Here is a 24226-nt window from a genome sequence, read left to right on the forward strand (position 1 = left end):
AAATGTCCACCATGTGTATCTATGCATTTGCATAAAACTTTTTTGCACTAAACTCAACTCTCCTATCTCTGCTCTTTTAAGCCTGACAACTCTCTAATAATTAGGGTGACCTCAATTGCTCTAACAAATAGTCCCAAATATATAGTGACTCAACTACAGTAAGTTTTATTTCTTAGACCCATAACAAACCAGGGTAGTCTTCAGATTTGTGGACAGTTCTCTGTACAGTGCCTCAGGGATCTAAGCTCCTTGTAACTTATGATTCTGCCACAGCCTGTGGGCTGGTTGTCATTTGCATCCAGCTAATAGAAGAGGAAAGAACCATGAGAACCTCACATAGGTTTTTATCACTTCTGTTCACCTTCTACTAGAGAACTGTAACAAAAGGACATACTTGATTGCAAGGGAGCCTGGGAAATGTAGTCAGCAGTGTGCTCAAAGGGAGGAATAGATTTTAGTGCATAGCTAGTGGTCTCCACCAATTCGTAGATGAGGGAATAGTCTTCACAGGGTTAACTAACTTGCCAAAATGTTAGGTCACAACCAGGTGACAAAGCCAGGACTGTAGCCCAAAACTCCTGACAACCATGTCTGGTAGCTTAAAAAGCCCAGCCCCAACCATTGTCTCTCACCTGGACTCTTACTGGTCTCCTGGCTTCCACCTTTTCCCCCTGCAGTCTGTTCTCCACCTTGTAGATGGGGGATCCTGTTAACACTCACGCCAGATCATTGTGACAATGACAGAAATTCAAAAACGGAAAAGAAAATCACCCATGACCGCACTGCCTTCATAAACTTGACACTTCCCCCATGTTGTCTTTCGGCCCTTGTTCAAAGGTGTACAGATTCACAGGAAAACTGACCTGCTGAAGGGCAGACCCTCCATTTAAGCGAGCTCTGATTTCACATTGTGGTTCCCAAAGCGAAAAAACCACCAAAAAACCAAAGGCTACTTTCCAGGTCATCTCTTTATTTTTACAGAAGCAGCAGCCACATAGCCACAGGGACATGAAGCGTTCTGGACATTAGGCACAGCGCCTGTGGCAGTAAAATCCTGCCAGGGGAGACTCATGCCTTTCTTTTTGGTCCCCAGGATCAAGGAAAAAATAATAAACATCACACAACATACCCATCCCCACCCCATCCCTTCCCTTTTAGTAATATCCAATTAAATGATGCATCCTTCCAGCCAATGAAACTGGCTATCAATTGATTTTACAGAAAACCGTCATGCAGCCAAGAAACTTGGGATCTGGAGGGAAGAGGCCTATTCTTCTACTTTCCATACACACTGTCCCCCAGTGCAAAGTTCATCTCCATCTGGAACCACCACTCGGATGGACAGTGACAGCACGTGCTACAAGAAAAAGCTGGAACTTGGCTCACCACGCTGGAGAGATTGCCACTTTCCAGGCAAGATGGTACTGGAGCAAAACATTAACCTGAGGCTGGTGCAATGTCAAGACCTTCCAAGCCCCAGGTTCTGGGTATCTGTGAAGCACGGGATTTGGGTTTGTAAGACTGACAGCAGAGGCTGCTGGCATCTCTGGCCACACTCTCAGTGGCTTAGGGATGGAAGTCCCCTGGTGAAGTGATGGAGTCTTATCTGCTGGGTTAACTTGCTCGGGTTAACCCATTCCTCTACATCAAATAGGTTCATTAGTTTAACCCTGAGCAGGAAGCACATGGGCTCATATGAGAGCTAATACCAGAATGCATGTGCTTTGCATACAAGCTACAGAACCAAGTTTCTTATTTTTTCCCTACGCCCCCTCCAGAGGCCAAATGGGCAAGGGGGTTCCCTTGCCCTCTGAATGCCATGAATGTGCCCAGTACCCACAGGACCATGCTAAGATACTAAGCCCTGCGTGGGGTGAGTGAGCATTTGTCAGTAAAAGCGTGACTGATGATTCTGCAGGGACAAGAGTGACACTTCCTGCAAATCAATACGTGCCTTTCTGAAGATGAGATGAGAGCTGGCCTTGGGCTACAGGACCTTAAATGACAGACCACCCCAAGTGTCCACTTGGATCATTTATTTTTCCTCTGCCTTTCCACACAAACAAGGCTTTCCATGGGTTTTACAACCACGGGGTCTACGACAGCCATGAACTCCTGCAGCAGAAGGGCCACAGGGAGGTCTTGTTTGTAGATGATGTGATAGAGGAACAAAAACTAGTGTAGAGGAACAAATGACTTGTCCACAGTTGCACAGCCCATTAACAATAGAGACTAAAACCCAGGTCTCCTGACTCCTGGTGCAGTGTGTGTGTTCTCTCAGAAGGTCACTGCCTGGCACAGCTCACTTCATTCCAGTTTCCCTTACGTGACACAATTCCTTCTCAGATTCTTGGTTTTTAGCTGAGGCTGGGCAGGTCTTAAGATGGAGTTGCATAAACAACCAAGTTTTCGTAGGTGGGGAAGGACCTAGGGAGGTTCCCTTTCCTCTGGAACGGAAATGGAGCTAACTTTTCTCTGAGCTTAGTATTTGTAAGGCACTGAAATTAACTATAGGGGGAGAAAAAAACAGGATGAATGGTTAGAATAATCAAGTTGATGCTCTATGCTTGCAGCCCCGTGGTTGAGAAAGAACCCTCATAAAACCTAACAATGGCAGGCTGTTTTCCTACTTTGTGTGGTCCACCTGACCCTCCATTCTGAAGGCAGTGTGGGCACACCCCCACCAGATTAAGTGGGTTCTGGGGAAAAGAGGCATAGAAAGCTGGAGCGCCAAGAATGAGACCAGGTCCTCTGGATCCAATTCAGAGCAGAAACCACTCATTCTACCAGGGGTTGGGGGATAGGCTGGGACAGGATTCAACCTTAAAATGTCTTTCCCAGGGACATGGTCCTCTCAGATTGGGTGATGGCTGGGGTGGGCCTGAGAGTAAAGGAGGGATGGGGTAGGACATCACCAAGGATAGCAGAGAAAACTTTGGGATCGGACCTGGCTTTGGCACAGCATGTCTTGGGCCTGCCCACCCATCTATTGCCCTCCTGAGACCCCAGGGATGGAGAGAAACCTTTCTTCCTTCTCCTGGTGAGGAGCAATTCTAGCTGACTGAAGCAATGGCAGTGCAACTCCAGGGTATCCCTTCATCATTTCAGCCAAACCTGTGCCCAGGTGACTTAACGTGGAGCCTCTGGGACTCAACCACTGAATCCAAAGCAGATGTGATGCTGAATGGGAAGCAGTAATAGCTACCACAGCCTGCAGGAAGATATTGTTAACACCTGTCAACAGATGAAGAGGCAGGCTCAGAGGGGTTAAGTGACTCACCCAGAGTCACACAGCTAATGAGTGGTTGAAATGGGACCTGGACTCGGGTTTGTCTGACTCCAAATCCCATGTCCTTCCCACTCCATGGGAGGCCCCTAGAAGCTGGGAGCAGGATGTCAGGGCTGTCTGGGTGGGATTTCTGGAGGGGTTTCTTTTTGAAAGTACGGATCTGGGAGAGCAGCCAAACTTGAGTGAAGGAAAGATGCCTCTTGGTGCTGGGGATGGGTCTACCCACATCTGTTTCTCTGTGGGTAGGCTCCTGCTCAGTGCCTGGCAGCCTTGCAGATCTTGTCGTACACCTCAGGGAAGGCATCCTGGCAGCCGAGCTGCTCCCGTAGCTTATGGTACAGGGAGCCATCAAACATCTCCCAGAACTCCTCGCGGTTCATGTAGCAGTCAGCATACAGCATCTGGAACCTGTAGAACAGAGATGGGTGGTAAGGACACGGGGAGGCGATGGCAGTGGGGCAGGGAATGCATGAGAACCCCAACCGTCCCTTATGTGTAGCGCAGTTTGCAGTGTAGGAAGTGCTTTTGGAGGATTTCTCTTGTTTAATCCCCCTAATGATCTAGTGGTGGAGGGAGGTAGGGGTATTCTTGTCCCCATTTTGCAGATGGGAAATTGAGGTTCAGGGCATTAAGTGATGTGTCAGCGGAGGCAGTCAGGAGTAGAACTGGGACAGCTGGCTTCTCCACTGTGCTCGGTGCACCACACACTTCTTCCTTTATGGGGCCATTGGCTGCTTTCTTTTCCTTTTATAACTGATATTCAATAAACTGCACATATTGAGTGTACAACTTGTTAAGTTTGACTTACATATCCAACCTAGAAAGCATCACTTCCATCCAGATAATGACCATAAGGACCCCCCACTTTCCTTAACCACTGTGTGATCGCCCTCCACCATCCCAGGTGGACCTGCTGTCACCCGAGATTCTGGAATTTTATATACATGGAAACATCTTTCAATCTTGCAAATCTTGGCTTCTTTCAATCAGCATAATTATTTTGAGATTTGTCTGTGTTATGTAGATCAGTAGTTGGCTCCAGGCCGTGTTTTGAGTACCACTATCCCAAGCCTCTGTGTGGCTTTCACAATCACGAATCCCTCCCTCCTTAGTTTTGTTCTTCACCTGGAGCAGCAGCCCCAGAACATTTGGAAACCATCCCATTATCTGCCCTGGGGGGGAAGAGTGGGGTGATTCCTGGGTTCCCAGCTTGAGCAGCTGGGGGGATGCAGTTGGGCTGAGGGGAGGAGAGAGATGCTGAGACAAGAGGGGCAGAAGCCCTGCAATCCCACCTCCTTACCTTTCACAAGGTAATTCCCAAGGCAGAGGCCACCATAGTGACAGAGTCCCGAAGTGACCAGCTGGTCTGACTCTGGAGCTGGCCACCTTTGCCCTTCCCTGCACCCCCCTGCAGCTGTCCCCTGGGGCTGGTGGCCAGAGGGAACTCGCCACACTTGGGGCCACTCACCCATGCACACTTCGGACGAACTTCTCCAACTGCCTCATGCAGGACCTGGCTTCGAAGTGCTTTATGCGTGGCTCCCCATAAGCTCCAATGTCCACGTAGAGCTCAGTCTCATCTCCCTTGGGGTGCACCAGGCCCGGCTGGCTGGGCAGGATGAATGGGCACAGCCAGATGGGGTAGACCTGGGTAGACCAGGGAGCAGGGTATTGATGCTTTTCTCCAACAGGTGACATGCTGGCCCACCCCACACTACCCAAAGGGAGGCTAAAGGGAGGCTTTGCAGCACTCTCCAGGGGGCCCCTCCTCTGGCTGCTCACAGCTTCACCCCCACCCCCAACTCCACCACACTGCAGGGCACAATCTGAGCAGTTCACGGACGTGCTCATCACCAGGCCCTATGACTTCTCTCCTTTTGGGGCCATTGCTGAGTGGACCCATTTTGCAGTTAGGAAAACTGAGGCCTGCAGGGCAGGCATGCCCAAGGTCAGTGACATAGTTTGGGGGAGGAGATCGTGGCCTCCATGGGCTGGCTCCCGGCTCGCCTGGTCCACCCCGCTCACATGGATGTCATTGTGGAAGGTGTGCAGGGCCTGCACCATGCACTTCATGGGCACCAGCATATCCTGCACGACGTGGTGCTGCTCGTACAGCTTGCGTAGGGTCTCGCCCTGGGTCAGCTTCAGGAGGGAGATCTTGGGAGGCACCATCCAACCAAAGAGGTAGCGGAAGATGGGGTTGTTGCCGAAGGGGATGATATCCTGAGAGACAAAGGTTGGGAATAGAGAGAAGGAACCAATAAGGATTGAGCGGCCCCGTGTGCCAGTGGCCAGGTTCTTGTTCGGTGCTCGCCACGTAGGACAGGGTCCACGCCTCCTATTTGGAGGGGTGTGGTGGCACCCAGGATTTACCCAGTTGGACCTGGGTTTGATTCTTAACTCTGGCGTTTATGAGCTGTGCTGACCTTGGGCTGATTATATAACCTCTTCAGCTCAGTTTCTTTATCTGTAAAATGGGACTTACGAGAATAATGGCATACCAAATAGAAGTCACTCAGGCCAGTGCTTGGAGCAAAATAATAAGGTACCTATAACTGTTGTTCCAGTTGTTGAAGTCAGAGTGGCTGGCACAGAACAGGCAACTACAAATGTCTGAGAAACAAATGTTGTTGAATGAGAAGAGGGATACTCAGAAAGCTTAAGCAATTTTCCTAAGGTCATACAGCCAGGGACAGCACAGCTCTCACTGAGGTGAGCAAAGTCTGCCTCAGGTTCAAGAGTGAGCCCACTGGTTTACAGTATCTCCTGAGAGGCCCTCTCTGACCCCCTGACTCCCCTTTAAAATGTTACTGCTCTCCATCCATCCTTCCACGCACAACGGCAAATTGCTGCTCACCTTTCAAGGCCAAGCTTGATGGCTTCCTCCAACCCTCCGCAGAACCAGTCACTTCCTCTTCTTGTTCTCATGGCCCTCACAATGCCACCTCACCTGCCTACTCCAACTCGGTCTCCTGGAAACCCTCCCGAGTAGAGGCTGTTCTTCCTCATCTATTTCTCAAATCACGAGGGAGCCGCCGTACTCAGCACTGCCACTTTCCAAAGACACCCTCTGCTGCCCTCCCAGCTCCTCTACGGCTCCCACCAGCTGGCAATCCTGCCCACGCCCCATCACACTGTGGAGTGGCCCCTTGCTCAGTCAGACTGAGGTGTGGCCCTCCTGTTCAGTCTTCCTCCCTGCTCCAAGTCTGCTGTCTTCCTGAGGGTCACCAGTGTCCACCGATGCCCCATTCTCAGTTCCTGGGCCCTTGATGCCAAGAACATTCCTTCATTCATTAGACAATTAATTACGAGGTGCCCATGAAGTCAGGTGCCCAGTTCTATGCTGGGCCCTGGGAATACCGAGATAACTGAAACATGGTCTCGGTCCTCAGGTGTGGAAGAGAAAGGCCACAGGACTACAGCATGGGAGAAGCTGGGACAGAGATGCAGAGGCGGCTCATATGGGGTCCACATCAGACCAAGGACCAGGGGCGGCTCCCAAAGCAGCCACCATGCTAAGCTTTGGGGCTGAGTGACTCTCCCCTCCACTCCTGTGGAATTACCTCTCTGATCACCAGCCCACGCCCATGAGGGACGGACCTGTCTGCTCTCTTCTGTTAGATTCTGGCACCTACCATGTTTCCCAGAAAATAAGACCTAGCCGGATCATCAGCTCTAATGCATCTTTTGGAGCAAAGATGACTATAAGACCTGGTCTTATTTTACTATAAGACCGGGTCTAATATTATGATATGATATGATATGATATATGATATGATATATAATATAATATAGTATATAATATAAGACTAGGTCTTATATTAATGTTTGCTCCAAAAGAAGCATTAGAGCTGATGGCCCGGCTAGGTCTTATTTTCAGGGAAACACGGCAAATCAATGCCTGGTACACAACAGGAGCGCCATACGTAGTGTGGCTTTTATTGTTTCCTTGGCTGTTTTTGGAAAAGCCACACATGCCCACAGCAGAAATCCCAACAGTCCACAGGTTAAGCCTCCCTTCACGTCCTGCTACTGCATTCTTGGTCGTGGGTGCCTAACAGTGTGCTGCAGGGACCCACCAACTATGGCTCCTGGGACAAATCTGGCCTACCCTCTGGTTTTGTAAATAAAGTTTTATTGGAAAACATCCATGCCCGTTCATTTACATACTGTCTGTGGCTGCTTTCAGGCTATAAGGGCAGAGCTGCTCCTAGAGAGACCTCATGGTTCACAAAGCTTTAAACGACTACCTGGCTCTTTACAGGGAATGTTTGCTCACCTCTGCTCTACTGTAGCCTAATTTATTTAATCAGTTCTGTACTGATGGGCATTTTTATTATTTCCCGACTACTGCAATGAGTGTCCTTTGTGCATGTATCTTTGCCCATTTACACGTACGTTTAGCTGTGAGATAAATTCCTAGAAGTGGAAATTCTGGTTCAGACAGTGTGTGAAATTTTAATGGATGCTATTTTAAGAGCTTGTACCACTTAATACTCTCCCAAACAATGTAGGAGATCACCGTTTCCCCACACCCCGGCCAGCGTGGCGAGTTATCAAACTTTTGCATCTCTGTCATTCTGATAGGTGGAAAATGAGTCTCCTGCAGTTCTGTTTTGCCTGTCTGTAATTCTGAGGGAGACTGCATCACCTTTCTTATATTTAAAAGCCATTCACATTTTTTTCCCTAACATTGTCCATTGTTAGACAAAAGTTACCAGCTGGAACCACTCCTTTTCCAAAGTCTCAACCTCACAAAGTTCAAGTTTAAACAGTGTGCCCTGCCCTTCTCCTTTCTCGCCTCTGTCTATTCCATATTCATCTTTCTGCTTTGGAGTGACCCCTAGTCCTGTGTCCCGGGCTTCACTCCTGGTCCTGTCCGACGAGCACACTAAGGTCAGTTACTCCAAGGACCTTCATTGTAGCCTCTTCCCTCCTTGGCCCCCTGCTCTTCAGCTGCCCTTGGCCTGTGTTGCGTCCAGCCTGCTACTGGCCACCTCTGCTCTGCTGGGCTGCAGGGCCACACTACAGGCCAATGGGCCCAGCCTGAGCCAGGACCACAAACTCTAGAAGCAGGCCCTGTGACAATGACATTCTAAGAAACATGAACAACCAACGACCTATCCTGACATTACGACCTTCCTGACATTACTTCCCTGTATTAGCCAACCAATAACACTGCTGGAAATGAGGACATTAAAGGGAAGGGAAAGGCAGGGCTGCTCAGTCCCTTTTCTTTTCAGTCCTTCCCTACTCACCCGGAGCCAACATGGAGTGTTGGTAGAATGTGAATATTATCAAGGGAAATAAAAACAGTTGAGTTAATTTGGTGCAGTGTTTCCACTGCTGCTTTAAAAATGAAATGCGTATACCTGAAGAGTTAAGTGCACTTGTATTTAAAAGATGAACAGTAAAACTCACACTAATAACTTAAATTTTCTTTACGTAGAATAACATTAAATAGCAAATATTTATGACAAGAGAGAGACCACAGAAGAAAAAAAAAATTTTGTAAGTTAGTACATTGATGGCACTTTCCCCTGCTTTTTGCACTGTATTGTGTAGCTAGTCCTGACCGAAATACTGCTGAGTGACCGAGCTTGGTGAGTAGGGGATAGCCCAGGTCTGAGAGGAATGGAATGATCACCTAGAATGCTGTTGATTATACGTACACTGTATGTGCAACCTCACCTCTGCCTCGGAGCCCAGACTCACAGACACAGCTGCCCACTAGATGCCCGCAAGGCTTCTCAAACTGACATGGCCCAGACCAAACTTCCGGTGTCCCTTCCCAGACCTTTCCCCCATGTTGCCCATGGCGGTCAGTGGCACCCAGTTGCTTGGGCCCCGAACCTTGGAATCACACCCACGGCCAATCCGCCTGGAAGGTTGGTTGGTTCAACCTTCCCAGTATCTCACAGACCTGCTATCACCCTAGATAACAGAAATCTTCTTCCTTCCACTCTTCCACTCCCATCTACTCTCCATTCAGCTGTCAAAGTTATTATTTTAAAACAAAAATCAGGTCAAGTCACGTTTCTGTGCAAAGCCCTCTGCCAATTTCCTATCATACTTAGAGTAAACTATAAAATTCTTCCTTGACCGACAAGGACCCATATGATCTAGGCTCTGGCTGCTGTGACCTCATTCCCCACCATGGTTCTAATTCAGGGGACTTCTGGCTGTTTTTCAAAAATATGGAACCTGCTGTGACAACTGGAAACTATATGCAAAAGAATTGGGTCGGACCCCTACCTCATACTATACAAAAAAACCTTAAATCAACAATCTAAATATAAGAGTTAAAACCATAAAGGTCCTAGAAGAAAACATAGGCATAAATCTTTATGACCTTGGATTTAGCAATGGATTCTTAGATATGACACTAAAAGCACAAGTAACAAAAAATAGAAACACCGGACTTCACCAAAACTAAAATCTTTTGTGCATCAAAAGGTATTATCATGAAAGTGAAGACAACCTACAGAATGGGACAAAAGTATTTGTAAGTCATGTATCTGATAAGGATCTAGTATTCAGAATATATAAACCCTTACAATTCAACAACAAAGATAAACAGTTCAATTAAAAATTGGCAAAGGATCTGAATAGGCACTTTTCCCAAAAATATGCAAATGGCCAACAAGCATGTAAAGATAAAGATGCTCAACGTCATTAGTCATTAGGAAAATGCAAATCAAAATCACAATGAGATTCCACGTCACTGGATGGATGGCTGTAATCAAAACCCAGAAGATAACAAGTGCTGTTAAGAATGTAGAGACCCTGGAACACTGCTGTTAGGAGTGTGAAATGGCTCAGCCACCGTGGGAAAAAGGGTGACAGTTCCTCAATAAGTTAGCCACGGAGTTACCATATGACCCAGCAATTCCACTCATAGGCATATACCCCAAAGAATGGAAAACTAGTACTCAGACAAATACTTGCACATAAATGTTCATAGCAGCATTATTCACAATGCCATCGGTGGAAACAATCCAAATGTCCAACCACAGATAAGTGGATAAACAAAACGTGGTATTTCTGATGGAGTATTACTCAGTAATAAAAGGGAATGAGAACCGACACATGCTACAATACGGATATGCCTTGGAAACATGTTTCGTGAAAGAAGCCAGACACAAAAGGCTCTATATTTGATGATTCCATTTATATGAAATGTCTAAAACAGGTAAATCCATAGAGACAGAACAGGCGGATGGTTGACAGAGGTGAGGGAAAGGGGGACTGGGGAGCGACTGCTTAACGGCTACAGCATTTCTTTTTGGGGTGATGACAAGGTTTTAGAACTAGACAGAGATGATGCTTGCACAATATTATGAACGTACCAAATGCCAATGAAGTTTGCACTTTAAAATGGCTAATTGCATGTTGTATGATTTCACTTCAATCAAAAAAAAGAGAAAACAACAACAACCCATGCAGCCCGTGTGAGAACCTGTGCTCTGGTCCTTTCTTTGCCTAGAACAGTCTCCCCTGGAGCTGTGCATGGCTTGCCCATCCTGTGGTTCAAGTCGCTGCTCAGAAGTCATCTCCTAAGAGGCCTTACTTACTCTGATGTTTTTATTTAAAATGTCGCTGCTCCTCATCCCTCCACATACAACAGCAAATTCTTGCTCACCTGTCAAGGCCAAGCTTGACGGTGACCTCCAACCCTAGGCAGGACTAAACTACCCACTTCCTCTTCCTGTTCTTGTGGCCCTTTACAGGGCAGAAGCTGTCTGCTTGGCTACTAGGCTACCATTCCTCAAGGACGGAACAGGTACGTGTTCCCCCAGTTACGTGGGCTAGCACCCCATTCTCAACTGCTCATGGAAAGCCTGCTGCTTTCAGTGAAGATGGTGCAATCCCTCAGAAGGCAGCGACCGTGTTGCTTTGTAAGAGGGTGTCCAGTTCCCTAGGACAAAGCCACTCTTTTCCCCTAAGGGGAGAGAGTGTGGCCACAGTGTGAACCATCCTGGCTTCCTGCCCAGCGCCTGGAAGGAGCCAGGAGTACGGGGAAATCTGAGCCTCACCTGGAGCTCCCAGAAGATGCTGCGCGTGTGCCGGTGGTAGTAGTGTCTCAAGGGGATGTACTCCAGGCCGGCGCGGTTTGTCTTCAGGTACTTCTCCACGTGCTTGAAGAACCACGGCTTGTAGTAATTGCCAATGCTATTCAGCTACAATGACAGAGAGCATTGTGTCAGCCCACAGACAAGCACCGAATGCCATCGGGGTGTAACAGTGATACCCGGCTTCTGTTCAGCACTCCTGGCCTTTTCAAAGCTCTTTCGTGTCTATTATCGCCTTTGAGACTCTTGAAAGCCTGGTGAGGTTAAGCACAGCGTGTGTTCTCTAGCAGAGAGAGCAGAAGCTCAAAGAGGTTAAGTGGTGTGCCCAGGGCCCAACAGTCGTTCCTGACAGTCTAGAGGGCTGAGCGACCCCGACCTAGTGTGCTGTTCCTTCTCAGTGAGAAAATCAAAGTGCAAATGTTTACTGGTGTCTGCCACAGCGCAGTGCAGCTGAATGCCTCCCTCCCTCCCTCCCACGAGGCTGGAGTTGGCACAGACGTTAAGCATGGGTCATCCATCCCCTCCTCAGCAGGTCCCATGGTTGACAGCACTAATTAACCACGGCACTTTCCCTGCTGCTCTTGACTAAGTCCTACAAGCCTCTGGGTGCGATGCTTCCCTGAGACAGCCACCATCCATGGAGGGAACTCAGAGTAAGCCTACGTGCTTCCCTGGCACTGGGTCCTGCGGCCCTAGTGCCTAAACCTTGCATTTAGCTGGTGTCTTCTTCAGCCCTAAGCGGCTCCGAACTTCACCTGCTGAGTGCCCTGGGGTGACTTAGCTTCTCTGGGCCTCAATTTCCTCATCTGTGAGATGAATTCTGAACAGATGCTTTCAGAGAGAGGCAGAGTGGCAGCCCCAAATGAGCACAGGCTCCAGGGTTGAGGGGCTGGGGCCCAACCCCATCCCGGACATACACTAGCTGTGTGACATTGAGCAGATCACTCTCAGCCTGTTTCTTCACATGTAAAATGGTAATAAAAATATATGCTTTTCAGGAGTTGTTTGATACCTATTAGAAATCTCTCTCTCTCTCTCTCTCTCTCACACACACACACACACACACACACACACTACAGATGCTCATGCCCCACATCAGACCAGCTTCTCTAAGGGGCAGAAGAGACACCAAGCTTTATGGGGCAGGTGAAATCACACCCAGCTGGGCAGGCTCGGCAAAGGGTAGGAAGAAGTAGAGTGGAGACCACATAGGAGAGGAAGAATGCTATCAGGGGACCATGAGGGAGGAAAAGGCAGGAGCAGAGGCAAGAAGTGAGCCGGCTCTAGGGGAACCGGTGGAGGAGAAGAATCACAACGTGTGTTGAGCGCTCACGCTCCACAGCGACGCTGGCCCCTAACCATTTCGTTCTTTACCCTCTCCACAACCTTGCATAGCGGGGCTGTCCCTGTGTCATGGATGAGAATGAGAATCATCAAGGTTGAATAGACTGTCCGAGGCCACCAGGCTGGCATGAGGCAGGGCAAGGATGCAACCCATGTTTCACAACAAGGCCAGGGTCAGAGGGCAGAGCACCCTGAATGGTAGGCTACAGAATGTGGGCACTATCAAAACAAAACAAAACAAAACAAAACAACACAAAACAAAACAACAATCCTATTGATTTTTTTCCTGATTCTAAAAGAAATGTATAATCTATGAAAACTTTAAACATTGCAAAAATGTGTGACTTAGAGAGACACCTCTGTAGCCTCACCCTCACCCCCATAGCCCACTAAAACTGATGTGCATTCATTAGGTTTTATTTCCTGTGTACACACATGCACACAGATTTACAAAAATGGGACCATCCTATGCATCCTCTTGGCCAATTTGCTTCCTCTACCTGTAAGACACTAAGCTCACCCTGGGCGGGTTACTTAGCCTCTCTGAGCCTCATTGCCGGTGCAGGCAAAATGGAAACATTACTACCCCCTGGAGTGGTTGGGAAGACTAAAAGATAAGGTAGAGAGAGCATGCACTGGTGCCTGCCCACAGCGGGGTCACAGTATTCACCCCCACTGGCCTTCCACCCCCGACATCCCTTCACCAACCTCCTCTACCCTGGAGCCAGCCAACCCTTTGAGTGGTTGCTTATCTGGGTGTCACCCTCTTGTGCAGGCCATGCTGCAGGGAGGAAACCAAGGGCCACAACGTGCCAGGAAACGGGGGACACAGAGCCTGTTTATACAAGTCAGTTTCGGTGAGGACAGTGTGGGGGAGGGCGAAAGACACCGTGCACTGGCCTCTGCCTGCTAATGTAAAGGAGACCGAAACCCAACAGAAACACAGCAACCTGATCTAACCCCAGGTTGGGCCTGGCCACACACCTGGCAATGGCACCAGCTGCATAATGTAACTGAAACTTGGAGGTACCTGGAGACAGACACTCCCGGTGCTCACTGACTTATCAGAAACCATTTGTGCCAGAGAAGCCCAGGATATGATCAAGAACCCAGGCTGTCTACTTCTCCCAGGACACGCTGATGGGGTAGCCAGGCAGGCGTGAGTTCCAGTTCTAACCCTGGCACTTAGATAGGAAGCCACTTCCTACCTCTGGGCCTCCCCTGTACACTGGGGGTAAGCTGCCCGCTCCTGGGGCCACCGTGAGCCTTCCACTGGACAGTGCCTGGCATCCAAGGACAAATTCCTGAGCAGCCCGCCAAAAAGGAATATTTGGAAGAAATGCTCCTCAAACAAAATGTCTACACATCTAATGGCATCTACCAGGCTCCTCCCCCAGCCCTGTTCCCACTGGGTATCAGGGTCTTGCTCATTGTGACACTTTGCAAAAGGCTATGGCCTGGGAGCCCAGCCTCTGCCACTGACACTAGACAAGCCTCTGGGTAAGGCCTCAGTCTTCTTGGGAAATCAGGGTCATGGTGTTTAAACATTGAAAAAGCTGTAAAAACCCCTCTGCCTAACTGTAAGCTTAGGTGGCATCTAATACATCAAACAGATGACAGAAGAGTGGGTACAGTGGGGGAAGTGATTCCCTGTGGCCCCCTCCCTCAGCTTATCACTACTGGCAGCCTCTAAGCGAACACTTCAGAGAAGTTGGCAAACCTCTGGACTAGAAGTCCTGGCCAGGTGACGAGGTGACACATGCAACTGGGCTCAGCCTAGGGCCTGGGAGTGTTGGGGAACTTAGGCTCAGTGTCCAGACTTCCCACTCCTGTTCCAGATTTCCCACAAGGAAAGGTGCCTGATCAATGTTTGTGGATGATGCTAAATTCTAGAAGCTGAGACGCAGGGGAAGAAACACTGAAGTAGGAGTCAGAGACCCAAATTTAAATCTACGCTGGGTTCTCTGTATGTCCTCAGGGGAGTCTCTAGCTCCCTCTGGGCCCCGGTTTCTTATTTGGAGAGGGGATTGTCTCACATGATTTTTGAGTCCCTTCCAATTTTAAAATGTTTTAAGTACATAGCTATTGATCAAGTGCCTGAAGGGTGCCTAACTTTTGATCTACTAATTCTACTTTAAGATATTATTTAAGTTACAGACAAAAGATGTTCCTTGCTACATTAATTCACGTAATAAAAAACTGGAAGCAACTTAAATTTGCAACTATGGGCCAGTAGTTTAGTAAATAATAGGGCATTCACTCAATGCAACATTCTGTAGATGTTAAATATGATCATTTTGAAGGCAATGTAACTACATGAGGGAATGCTTACCACACTAGACCATTAAAAAAAACCCACAAATTGGAATAGGTGATCACAGCTGAAAACAAATAAAAACTGCATAAAGAGATGTTCAACCTCACAAGTGACCTGAGGGCTGCAAAATAAAACAAGACACTATTTTTAACCCTATCAGATTGGCAAAAATAGGAAGAGTGATACTCTCTAGTGTTGGCAAGAATGGACGGGACAGGCCTTCTTACACACCGTTGCCGGAAGTGGGCAGTACTTTTCGGGAGGGCCGTTTTGTCGTAGCTATCAATTTAGTGTGCTCAAACCCTGGGGTCAGAAATTCCACTTTTTAGACTCAATCTTACAGAAATGCTCGTACAAGAGGCCAAGGATAGATGTAAGAGAATTTTCATCGCACTCTTAATTGTAAGAGCAAACAAAATTATGTTAAGTGATATAAAGGCTCATCAGTAAGCAATGAGTTAGGTCAAAAATTTACATGCATCAGTGGTATCCTATGGAATGAAATGAGAGCATGTATGTGTGTACACACACACACACACACACACACACACACACACACACACGGCCTTGAGGAACACGCACCAAACCGCTACAAGTGGTTGTGTGCCTGGGGGTAAAGAGATACACTTTAACTTTTTCTTTATATATTTTAACGTTACACTACTTTTGTAGCTTAAACACTTAAAAAAAAAAAAATATGCACTGAAAAAGAAGAAATAAATATACCAAACACGTTGGCAATAGCTGGCTTTGGGTCATGTTTACAGGTAGAGTCTTGCCTTTTACTTGTTTACAAGTCTCTCATAACAAAAATCTAAAAAACTCTCATAAAAAAAGTACTATTAAAAATTACATAGTATAAATTGAAGGAGTATCCATCTGGATTCCAAGGCTTCAAATCAATTACTCAGGTCTTGGTTTTGTCACCTTGTGGAAGTTTATATGACCTCGTGGAGCCTTGGTTTCCTCATCTATAAAATGGGGTTGCTGTAAGGATTAAAGATTACACCCATCAAGAGACACACACATACCTGGCAGGTGGTACGGGCAGAGGAAATGGAAGCTTTTGTCACTGCCAAGAAAGCTCTGAGTATAGATCCTGTTGCCCGAACCCCAGGTGAGCTGACCCAGGTTGCAGCCTCGAGGAGGGTGGCTGCCAGGGTCAGGGTGGGGCAAAGGGCTCAGTCCTAGCCCACCCAGGCCTTGCTCCTGCCAGGCTGTGGTCTGCAGGAGCTGACGCCCTGGCCTACCTTGCTGGGCTCCATTTCATCCGTCATGACCCCTGTCATGATGACGGCCTCATCCAGGGAGTAGAGCAGCCCTTCCACAAAGTGGTTCTCCTGCCGCTGGGACTCAAGCTTGAACTTGTCGCAGATAGCCTCCAGGCCCCGCACGGGCTCAAACCGCAGCTTGACGAACTTCTTGGCAGGGATGATGCGGATCTCAGCCGCCACCAGGAAGCCCAAGGTTCCACAGGACCAGGGCACAGCGTAGAACAAGTCTGAGTTTTCCGACTGCAAGGCAGAGTCAACACTTCCTGAGAGCTTGAAGCCGAGGTCCCGCCTGGTGGCATGCAGTACACAGGGGCACCAACGACCCGGGGCCTGGGCTCAATGTCTGTTCTGTCACCATCTTGCTATGTAAACCCCACAAGGCACTTTCCAAACTGTGCTTTCTGGGCCTCAGTTTTCCCTCTGAACTTCAGCATGACAATGGACCTTATAGTGCCTGGTCAGGGGTGCTCATAGCGGGCGCTTCCTCCCTCCTCCACAGAGGCACAACTCCTGGACCACAGGCTACCCAGGAAGAGGCCATGACCAGCACTGCCCAAAGACCCAAAATGGGGGACTAAGGGCCAGGAATCCCAGGCCAGGCTAAACAAAGAGCTGAAGCCTTACTGAGGGTCAGGGTCACCACAGAACATTAAAAAGCCTCCCTTCTGGGCCATTACCCACATTTACAAAGCCTTTCCCAGTGGTTAGCTGTGGAATTGTACCCTCTCCCCCATAACCTAGGGAGAGCATTAACACTTCCCCTGAACAGGTGAGGAAAGTGAGGCACCAAGAGGTAACAAGGCTCATCCAAGGCTCCCCACAGACAGCGTGGTGACGCCGGGACTCAGGCTAGATGGCCTACCGCCTGATCCAGCGTCTGCCTGTGACACTCATCTGCTTCCCCACATCTGCTTCTAAATTCATCATTTGTCATTTGTCTGGGAGACAGACGACTGACTTTTCATCTGGCCATTCTAACTCAGATTCTCTGATTCTAATAGAGCGCCTTTTGGAAAAGTCCAGCCTTGTATGGTCTTCACCCAGAGGACAGCTATGTGGTGTCTGCTCATGCTGAAGACCCTCAGTGTGGGCTTGGTGGGTGCAGTGGACAGGGGGATGGAGCCAGGAAGCTCTGCAGTGGACCAGTAGAAGCCTCTGGAACAACTCAAGTAGGCCAGCCGACCCCCACCCGGGCCACCCCCCGATCACAGTCAGATCAGTACTAACAACCGTCTGCCTGCCGCGTGCCCAGCTCTATGCTAGGAGCTTCCCTTACGGGGTCTACTTTCTCCTCCTGACATCACATTTGTCAGATAGCAAACCTGGCCTCAGAGAAGGGAAGGAATTCATGAATGTTTGTCTCCTCTCTCTGCTGGTAATAGTCACAAGGCAGAGCCCAGCCCGTGTAGGGAAAAGTACTGAACTAATGTGAAAGGGGTCTCTCTTGCCCAAGACCAGAGCTCCCAATCCGGGAGTCCTGCCCTGCACTCTTCTGTGAGGCCAACAACTCCGGTAACCCCCTGAAACATTTGCTTCTGAAGGCTTGCACTCTCCCTCCCATCCCAGGGGCCCCTCAGATATGTTTGGAGAGATCTGAATATATTTAAAGTTTCAATCCTGTCCCACTCCTTAGGGTAAATGCCTTAAATGTTTGTGTCCCACTTTGGGCAGCAGAATTGTCTTTTATTTCTGCAAAACAGCCCCTCTGATCGCTTTTAGTTACCTCTCACACCGTCTGACATAGAGCTTTGATATTGAGACCTGCCTGCCCCCAAACAAGCAGTCCAGTGTGATGAAAAGCTAAGGACATTGACCTGGGAGCCTGATAACCTGGATCTGAATCCCAGCTAAGCAGGATGTACTAGCGATCTGACCTTGGTCAAGTTGATTAACCTCTCTGTGCTTTAGTTTCCTGTCTATAAAATGTGGCTAATAATAGTACCTACCTCATAAAGTGGTTGAAGGATTAAAAGCCTTAATATATATTAAGCATTTATTATAGTGTCTGAGCACATAAAGGGGCTATATACATCTTTATTATTATGAATACAGACCCAGACTGAATAAGTGTATTTAAAATGGAGCACCCCAAGGGGAGCCACCTCCCCAGTGCCAGGGTCCTTGATGCCCAGGGCAGGCTGGTGGGGACACCCCATCTCTGAACTCACCGGTGTACATCGCACAAAGCTGCCGTCAGCCAGGACCAGCTCGTAGGCAGTGCATATGTGTTGGAATAGACCATACTTGTGGGATGATGTCTCAATGCCCGTGCCCATGATCAAGCCCCCTGTAGAGACACACATGTTAGCCAGGTGGAGCAGCAGGGTGTGGGGTGGGGGAGAATTAGGTAAAGGGCACATCGCAGGAGCAGGGAAGCTCATAGCACAAGGGTGGTATGACAGGGCTGGCACAAACGGGCTGTTCATTTAGGGGAGATTTCTCATCTCTGTGGAGCTAATGAGCAGGAGAGAGAAGGAGGGGCTCAGCTTGGAGGATAAGGGCTTGCTCAGAGGAGAGGGATGGATGGGAGACCCTGTCAAGGACGCTTACACCCTCACTTCTGGCCAGACCCAACCTACAAACCTGTGTGCATTCATTTTAAGAGGGACCTTAATGAAAAGGGGCGTTGGTTGGATGGCAGGAAGCCATGTCCCATGGGAACAGTTAAAAGAACTGAAGGTGTTTCCCCTTTAAAAGAGAAGGCTTTGGGGATGATGAATCCTTTAGAAGGAAAGATTTACTCTGTGTGCTCCACAGGGCAAAACTGGAGCCATGGATACAAGTCACCGGAAAGCAGATTCAAGCCAGAGATTGAACAGTGCTGATAATTTAAGTTGTTTAGAAATGGAATGACCTGCAGGGAGCACCCCGTTTTTGGAGCTGGGCGAACAGAGATGGGGGGCGGATTTCTGTCACAGATGGTACAGTGGCAACTCCTGCACTGGATAGAAGGTGGGCCAAGGTGCCTCAGCTATGATCCTAGGACTGTCTGAGTCCTTACCCACTGTAAGGTCATCGAGCTCGGGTAACACAGGTAGGGTCCAGCCAATGGAGTTCAGCAGGGCAGTCACCTGACCCATAGTCACCAAGGGCTCCACACGGACAATCTGTTGACACAAGAAGAGAGACCCTGAGTCACAAGGAGGCTGCCAGGCCTACCAGGGGCTTCTGCAAGTAGAAGGTATCTTCTCAAATCTTCCAAAACAATCAATGCAGAGATTCCTACATTGCCCGTATAGCCTCTTTCTAGAACGTTACACTTCATTATAATGAATGAAGTTTCTGGCTCTGAGTTTGCTACTGTTTAATCTTGTCCTTTCAAATATCTTTACACTTAATACTGAGTTTATTTTTCTTCTAGATTATAGAAAAAATACTCCCTTATTTGGAAGAAACAACACATATAAAGAAGACAAAAATCATCCATCCAGTTCTTCAGAGTTATCAATGTTAACACTGGAATGTATTTATTTTTAGTCTTTTTCTATGTATGTCTATATTGCTATTTTGTATGTTTTAATACAATGTGAACACACACACACACACACACACACACACACACGAACACATGCTTTTATGTCTTGCTTTTAAAATTTAACACGATACCATGACCATTATTCTGTTATTAAATATTCTTGAAAAACATGATTTTTAATGGATACATTAATATGCCATCATGTGGACTTATGCTTCCAGCTAGGATAGAGCAACAGGGATCAGATTACCCTGCTGCCTGAAAACAAGAAGCAGAGAAAAATATATAAGAGTTTTCAACATAGTGCATATCAAGCAATTAAGTTAATGATCGCTGAGACAGGGGGGCTCTGCAAATGCCCCAGCTAACTGCCTGGAGTTAGGCAGTGCAGGAAAGGGGAACCCAGGGGGGCCCAGTGGACTGAGTTGAGAATCCCAGAAGGCTGAGGTGAATAGAATTTGCAGGGCAGAGTTGGAGAGGAAATTGTATAGAGAGAAAACGCTGAAGAACTCAAAAGGGTGCCCATTGAGTATTCAGCTGAGTACTGATCAGTGTATACACGAGGAAATTACCTGAGGCTGAGGCCAGGGAAACAGCCACGAGAAACAGTGCAGGGGCTCACACAGGGCAGGGAACAGTATCTGTTCCCATAAGCCAGACTGGAAAACCTCATGCTTCACAGGACATTGGGTAGAGTACATAGAATGGTCTTGCCTCACAATGGGGAATAACTACCCCTAGATTAAATGCTGCTCTGGCCCCAACTGAAAAATCAAGAACAGGATCAAACTGTTTCCCAGTAACTCAGCCATATCCCAAAACAATGCTCAAGAATATTTATAAGAATACAAAAATATCCAGAACCCAACAAGGTAAAATTCACAACGTCTAAAATCCAATCAAAGTTTACTAGGTATGCAAAGAGGCAGACAAATTCAACCCACAATGAGGAGAAAAATTAATTAATCTGTTTTAATAAAACAGACCCATATTTGACAGATATTAAAATTAGCAAACAAGAACATTAATATAGTTATTATTGCTGTATTCCTTATGTTCAAAAAGTTAAGTAGAGACATTAAAAAGATTTACGATCAAACTTCTAGAAATAAAAACCACAATGTCTGAGATGAAAAATACACTGGTTGGGATGATGGCAAATTAGACATTGTGGAAGAAAAGAGTACTAAATTTAATCCACAGCAATAGAACCTATCCAAATGAAACACACAGGAAAAAAAAATTAAAATCAACAGTGTATCAGTGAGCTGAGCTGTGAAACAACTTCAAGTGGCTTAATATATGTGTGATGGCAGTTCTCAAAGAAGAGAGTAGCAGACAGAAAAAAATATTTGAAGATATGAAGACCCCCAAATTCCCAAATTTGATGAAAATGATAATGAATCCCAAACACAAGAATTATGAAAAAAATTATACCAAGGCATGTCACAGTAAAATTTCTCAAAACTAGTGATAAAGAGAAAATCTTAAAAACAGCCAGGGGAAAAAAGACATGTTACATACAGAGGAACAAAGATAAAGGATAAGAGATTTCTTGTTGGAAACAATGCAAGCAAGATGACAGTGAGGCATCTTTAAAGTGCTGAAAGAAAAAACTGTCAATCTGGAATTCCATACCCAGTGAAAATATCTGTCAAAAATGAAGGCAATTTCACATCCATTAGGATGGCTACTATCAAATCAACAAACAAACCCAGAAAATAACAAGTGTTAGTGAGGATGTGGAGAAACTGAAACCCTTGCACACTGTTGGTGGGAACATAAAATGATACAGCTACTGTGGAAAACAGTATGGCGGTTCCTCAAAAAAATTAAACACAGAATTACCATATGACCCAGCAATTCCACTTCTAGGTATATACCCTAAAGAATTGAAAGCAGGGTCTTGAAAAGGTATTTGTACACTCATGCTCATAGCACTATTATTCACAATAGCTAAAATGTTGAAGCAACCAACTGTCCATTGATAGAATAGATATACAAGTAAATATTGCATATACATAAAATGGAGTATTTTTCAGCTTTAAAAATAATTGAAATTCTGCAATATGCCACACCCTGGGTGAACCTTGAGGACATTACGATAAGTGGAATAAACCAGTCACAAAACAACAGATACTGTATGATTCCAATTATATGAGATACTTAGTCAAAATCATAGAGACAGAAGAGTAGAATGGTGGTGGCCAGGGCCTGGGGGAAGAGGGACTGAGGAGTTATTGCTTAAAAGTACAGTTTCAGTTTTGCAAGACGAAAAGAGTTATAAGGATGGATGGCTGGTGATGGTTACATAATTTTATGAATATACTTAATACCACTGAACTGTACACTTAAAAATGGTTATTATTATAAATTTTATGTTATGTGTATTTTACCACAATAAAAACTGGAAAAGACATGAAGGCAAAATAAATGTTTTCAGACATACAACAGCTGAAAGAGTCATCGCCAACAGAGTTAGAATACACGAATGTTAAAGGAGGTTCTTCAGGCAAAAGGAAAATTAAACCAGATGTAAATACAAATCTACACAATGAAATGAAGAACTAGCAACTATAAGGGTAAGTATGTAAGTTTTTTTCTTATTTAAATTTCTTTAAAAGATAACTGACTATTAAAAAGTAATGTAGTGAGGGCTTTATGACATAAGTAACAGTGTGACTACAATAGCACAGAGGTCAGGAGGAAAAAAATGGAAGTATATTACTATAAGATTTTTATACTACACATAAATTAGGATATCATTTGAAGGTACGCGCTGATAAGTATATACTATAAATCCTAAAACAACTGCTAAAATAACAAAACAGGGTTATACTTAATCCAACAAAAGAGCCAAAATAGAATCATAAAAATTTTTCAGTAATTCAAAAGAAGATAAGGAAAAAAAGAAAGAAAAGAGAACAAAGAACAAATGGGAGAAATAGAAAACAAAGACTAAGGTGACAGAGTGGAGCCAAACCTTATCAATAATAACATTAAATGTAAATGGTCTTACCATCTCAAATTAAAAGGCAGAGATTGTCAGATTGGCTAAAAAAGCAAGATAAAACTATATGCCGCCTACAAGAAACACACTTGGAATACAAAAAACCAAAGATTAAAAGTGAAAAGATGGAAAGACACATCATGCTACCACAAGTCAAAAAAAAAAAAAAAAAAAAAAGCTAGGAATAAACTAGCTATAAAAAAACAACTAGGAATAAAACAGGTCATTTCATAATTATAAAGGATTAATTAATCAAGGGGACATAAAATTCTTAAACATTTATACACCTAATAACAGAGCTTCAAAATACATGAAGGAAAAACTGATGGGCCTGCAAGAGATATAGACAAATCCACAGTCATAGGCACAGATTTCAATAATCGACAGACTAAGTAGAGAGAAAATTTGTAAGGCTACAGAAGACTTGAATAACACTATCAACCAACTTGACCAAATTGACATTTACAGTGCACACTACCCCAAAATGGCAGAATGCACATTTTAAAAAATGCACATGGAACATTTACCAAGATAGACCATATTCTGGGTCACAATGTAAATCTCAATAAACGGAAAAATATTCTGGTCATACAAAACATATTTTCTGACAACAATTGGGTGAAACTACAAATCAGTAACAAAGATCTCTAGAAAATTCCCAAATATTTGGAGACAGAATAACATACTCTAAATAACTCATGGGTTAAAGCAGATGTCAAAAAGGAAACCAGAAAGTATTTTGAACTGGATGAAAATGAAAAGATAACCTATCAAGGTTTGTGGGATGGCTCAAGGGGGAAAATTTATAGCGCTAAACCTCTATGTAAAATGCTACAACCACGTTGGAAGACAATTTGTCAGTTTCTTAGAAAGTTAACCATACACCTGTCATATGATCCAGTCATTCCTCTCTTGGGTATTTACCCAAGAGGCAGGAAAGCATATGTCCATACAAAGCGTGTTCCTAAAAGTTGTGAGCCATTTTATTTGTGATAGCCCAAAGCTGGAAATAATCTAAATATTAATCAATAAGTGAAAGGATAAACAAACTGCAATACAATCATACAATGGACTACTCAGCAATAACACAGAATGTACTTCTGATACATATGTCAACATGGATGACTCTGAAAATAATTGTGCTGAGTGATAGAAGCCAGACAAAACAAGAGTACATAATGCATGATTCCATTTATATAAAACTCTAAATACAAACTAACTTACAGTGACAAAAAGCAGGTCATTATTTGCCTAGGGATGTGGGGTAGGAGTCAGAGGGGGCTCTGAGGAAGGGATTACCAAGGGGCAGGAGGAAAGTTTTGGTGATCAGTATGCTGATTGTCTTGATTGTAGTAATGGTTTTATAGGTGCATGTGTCAAAATTTATTATCAAATTGTACACTGTATGTGCAGGTTATCATACGTCAATCATATTTCATAAAGCT

At 45.9% G+C, this 24226-nt stretch overlaps 1 protein-coding gene across 1 annotated transcript in view; it reads right to left on the bottom strand.

The window, feature by feature from the left end:
- Nucleotides 1-950: 950 nt before the first annotated feature.
- The window catches only part of DHCR24 (24-dehydrocholesterol reductase), a 28907-nt gene continuing 5631 nt past the window's right edge, over nucleotides 951-24226 (bottom strand). Inside the window, exons 3-9 of the mRNA XM_019742880.2 lie at nucleotides 19298-19403; nucleotides 18465-18583; nucleotides 16273-16536; nucleotides 11326-11469; nucleotides 5315-5512; nucleotides 4758-4936; nucleotides 951-3697 (exon numbers count right to left, since the gene is read on the bottom strand). Of these exons, the coding sequence (XP_019598439.1) occupies nucleotides 3544-3697; nucleotides 4758-4936; nucleotides 5315-5512; nucleotides 11326-11469; nucleotides 16273-16536; nucleotides 18465-18583; nucleotides 19298-19403 (1164 nt within the window). The 3' untranslated portion in view covers nucleotides 951-3543. The remainder of the gene's footprint in view (nucleotides 3698-4757; nucleotides 4937-5314; nucleotides 5513-11325; nucleotides 11470-16272; nucleotides 16537-18464; nucleotides 18584-19297; nucleotides 19404-24226) is intronic.

The sequence above is a fragment of the Rhinolophus sinicus genome, linkage group LG06 (assembly GCF_036562045.2).
Source record: "Rhinolophus sinicus isolate RSC01 linkage group LG06, ASM3656204v1, whole genome shotgun sequence".
NCBI lineage: Eukaryota > Metazoa > Chordata > Mammalia > Chiroptera > Rhinolophidae > Rhinolophus > Rhinolophus sinicus.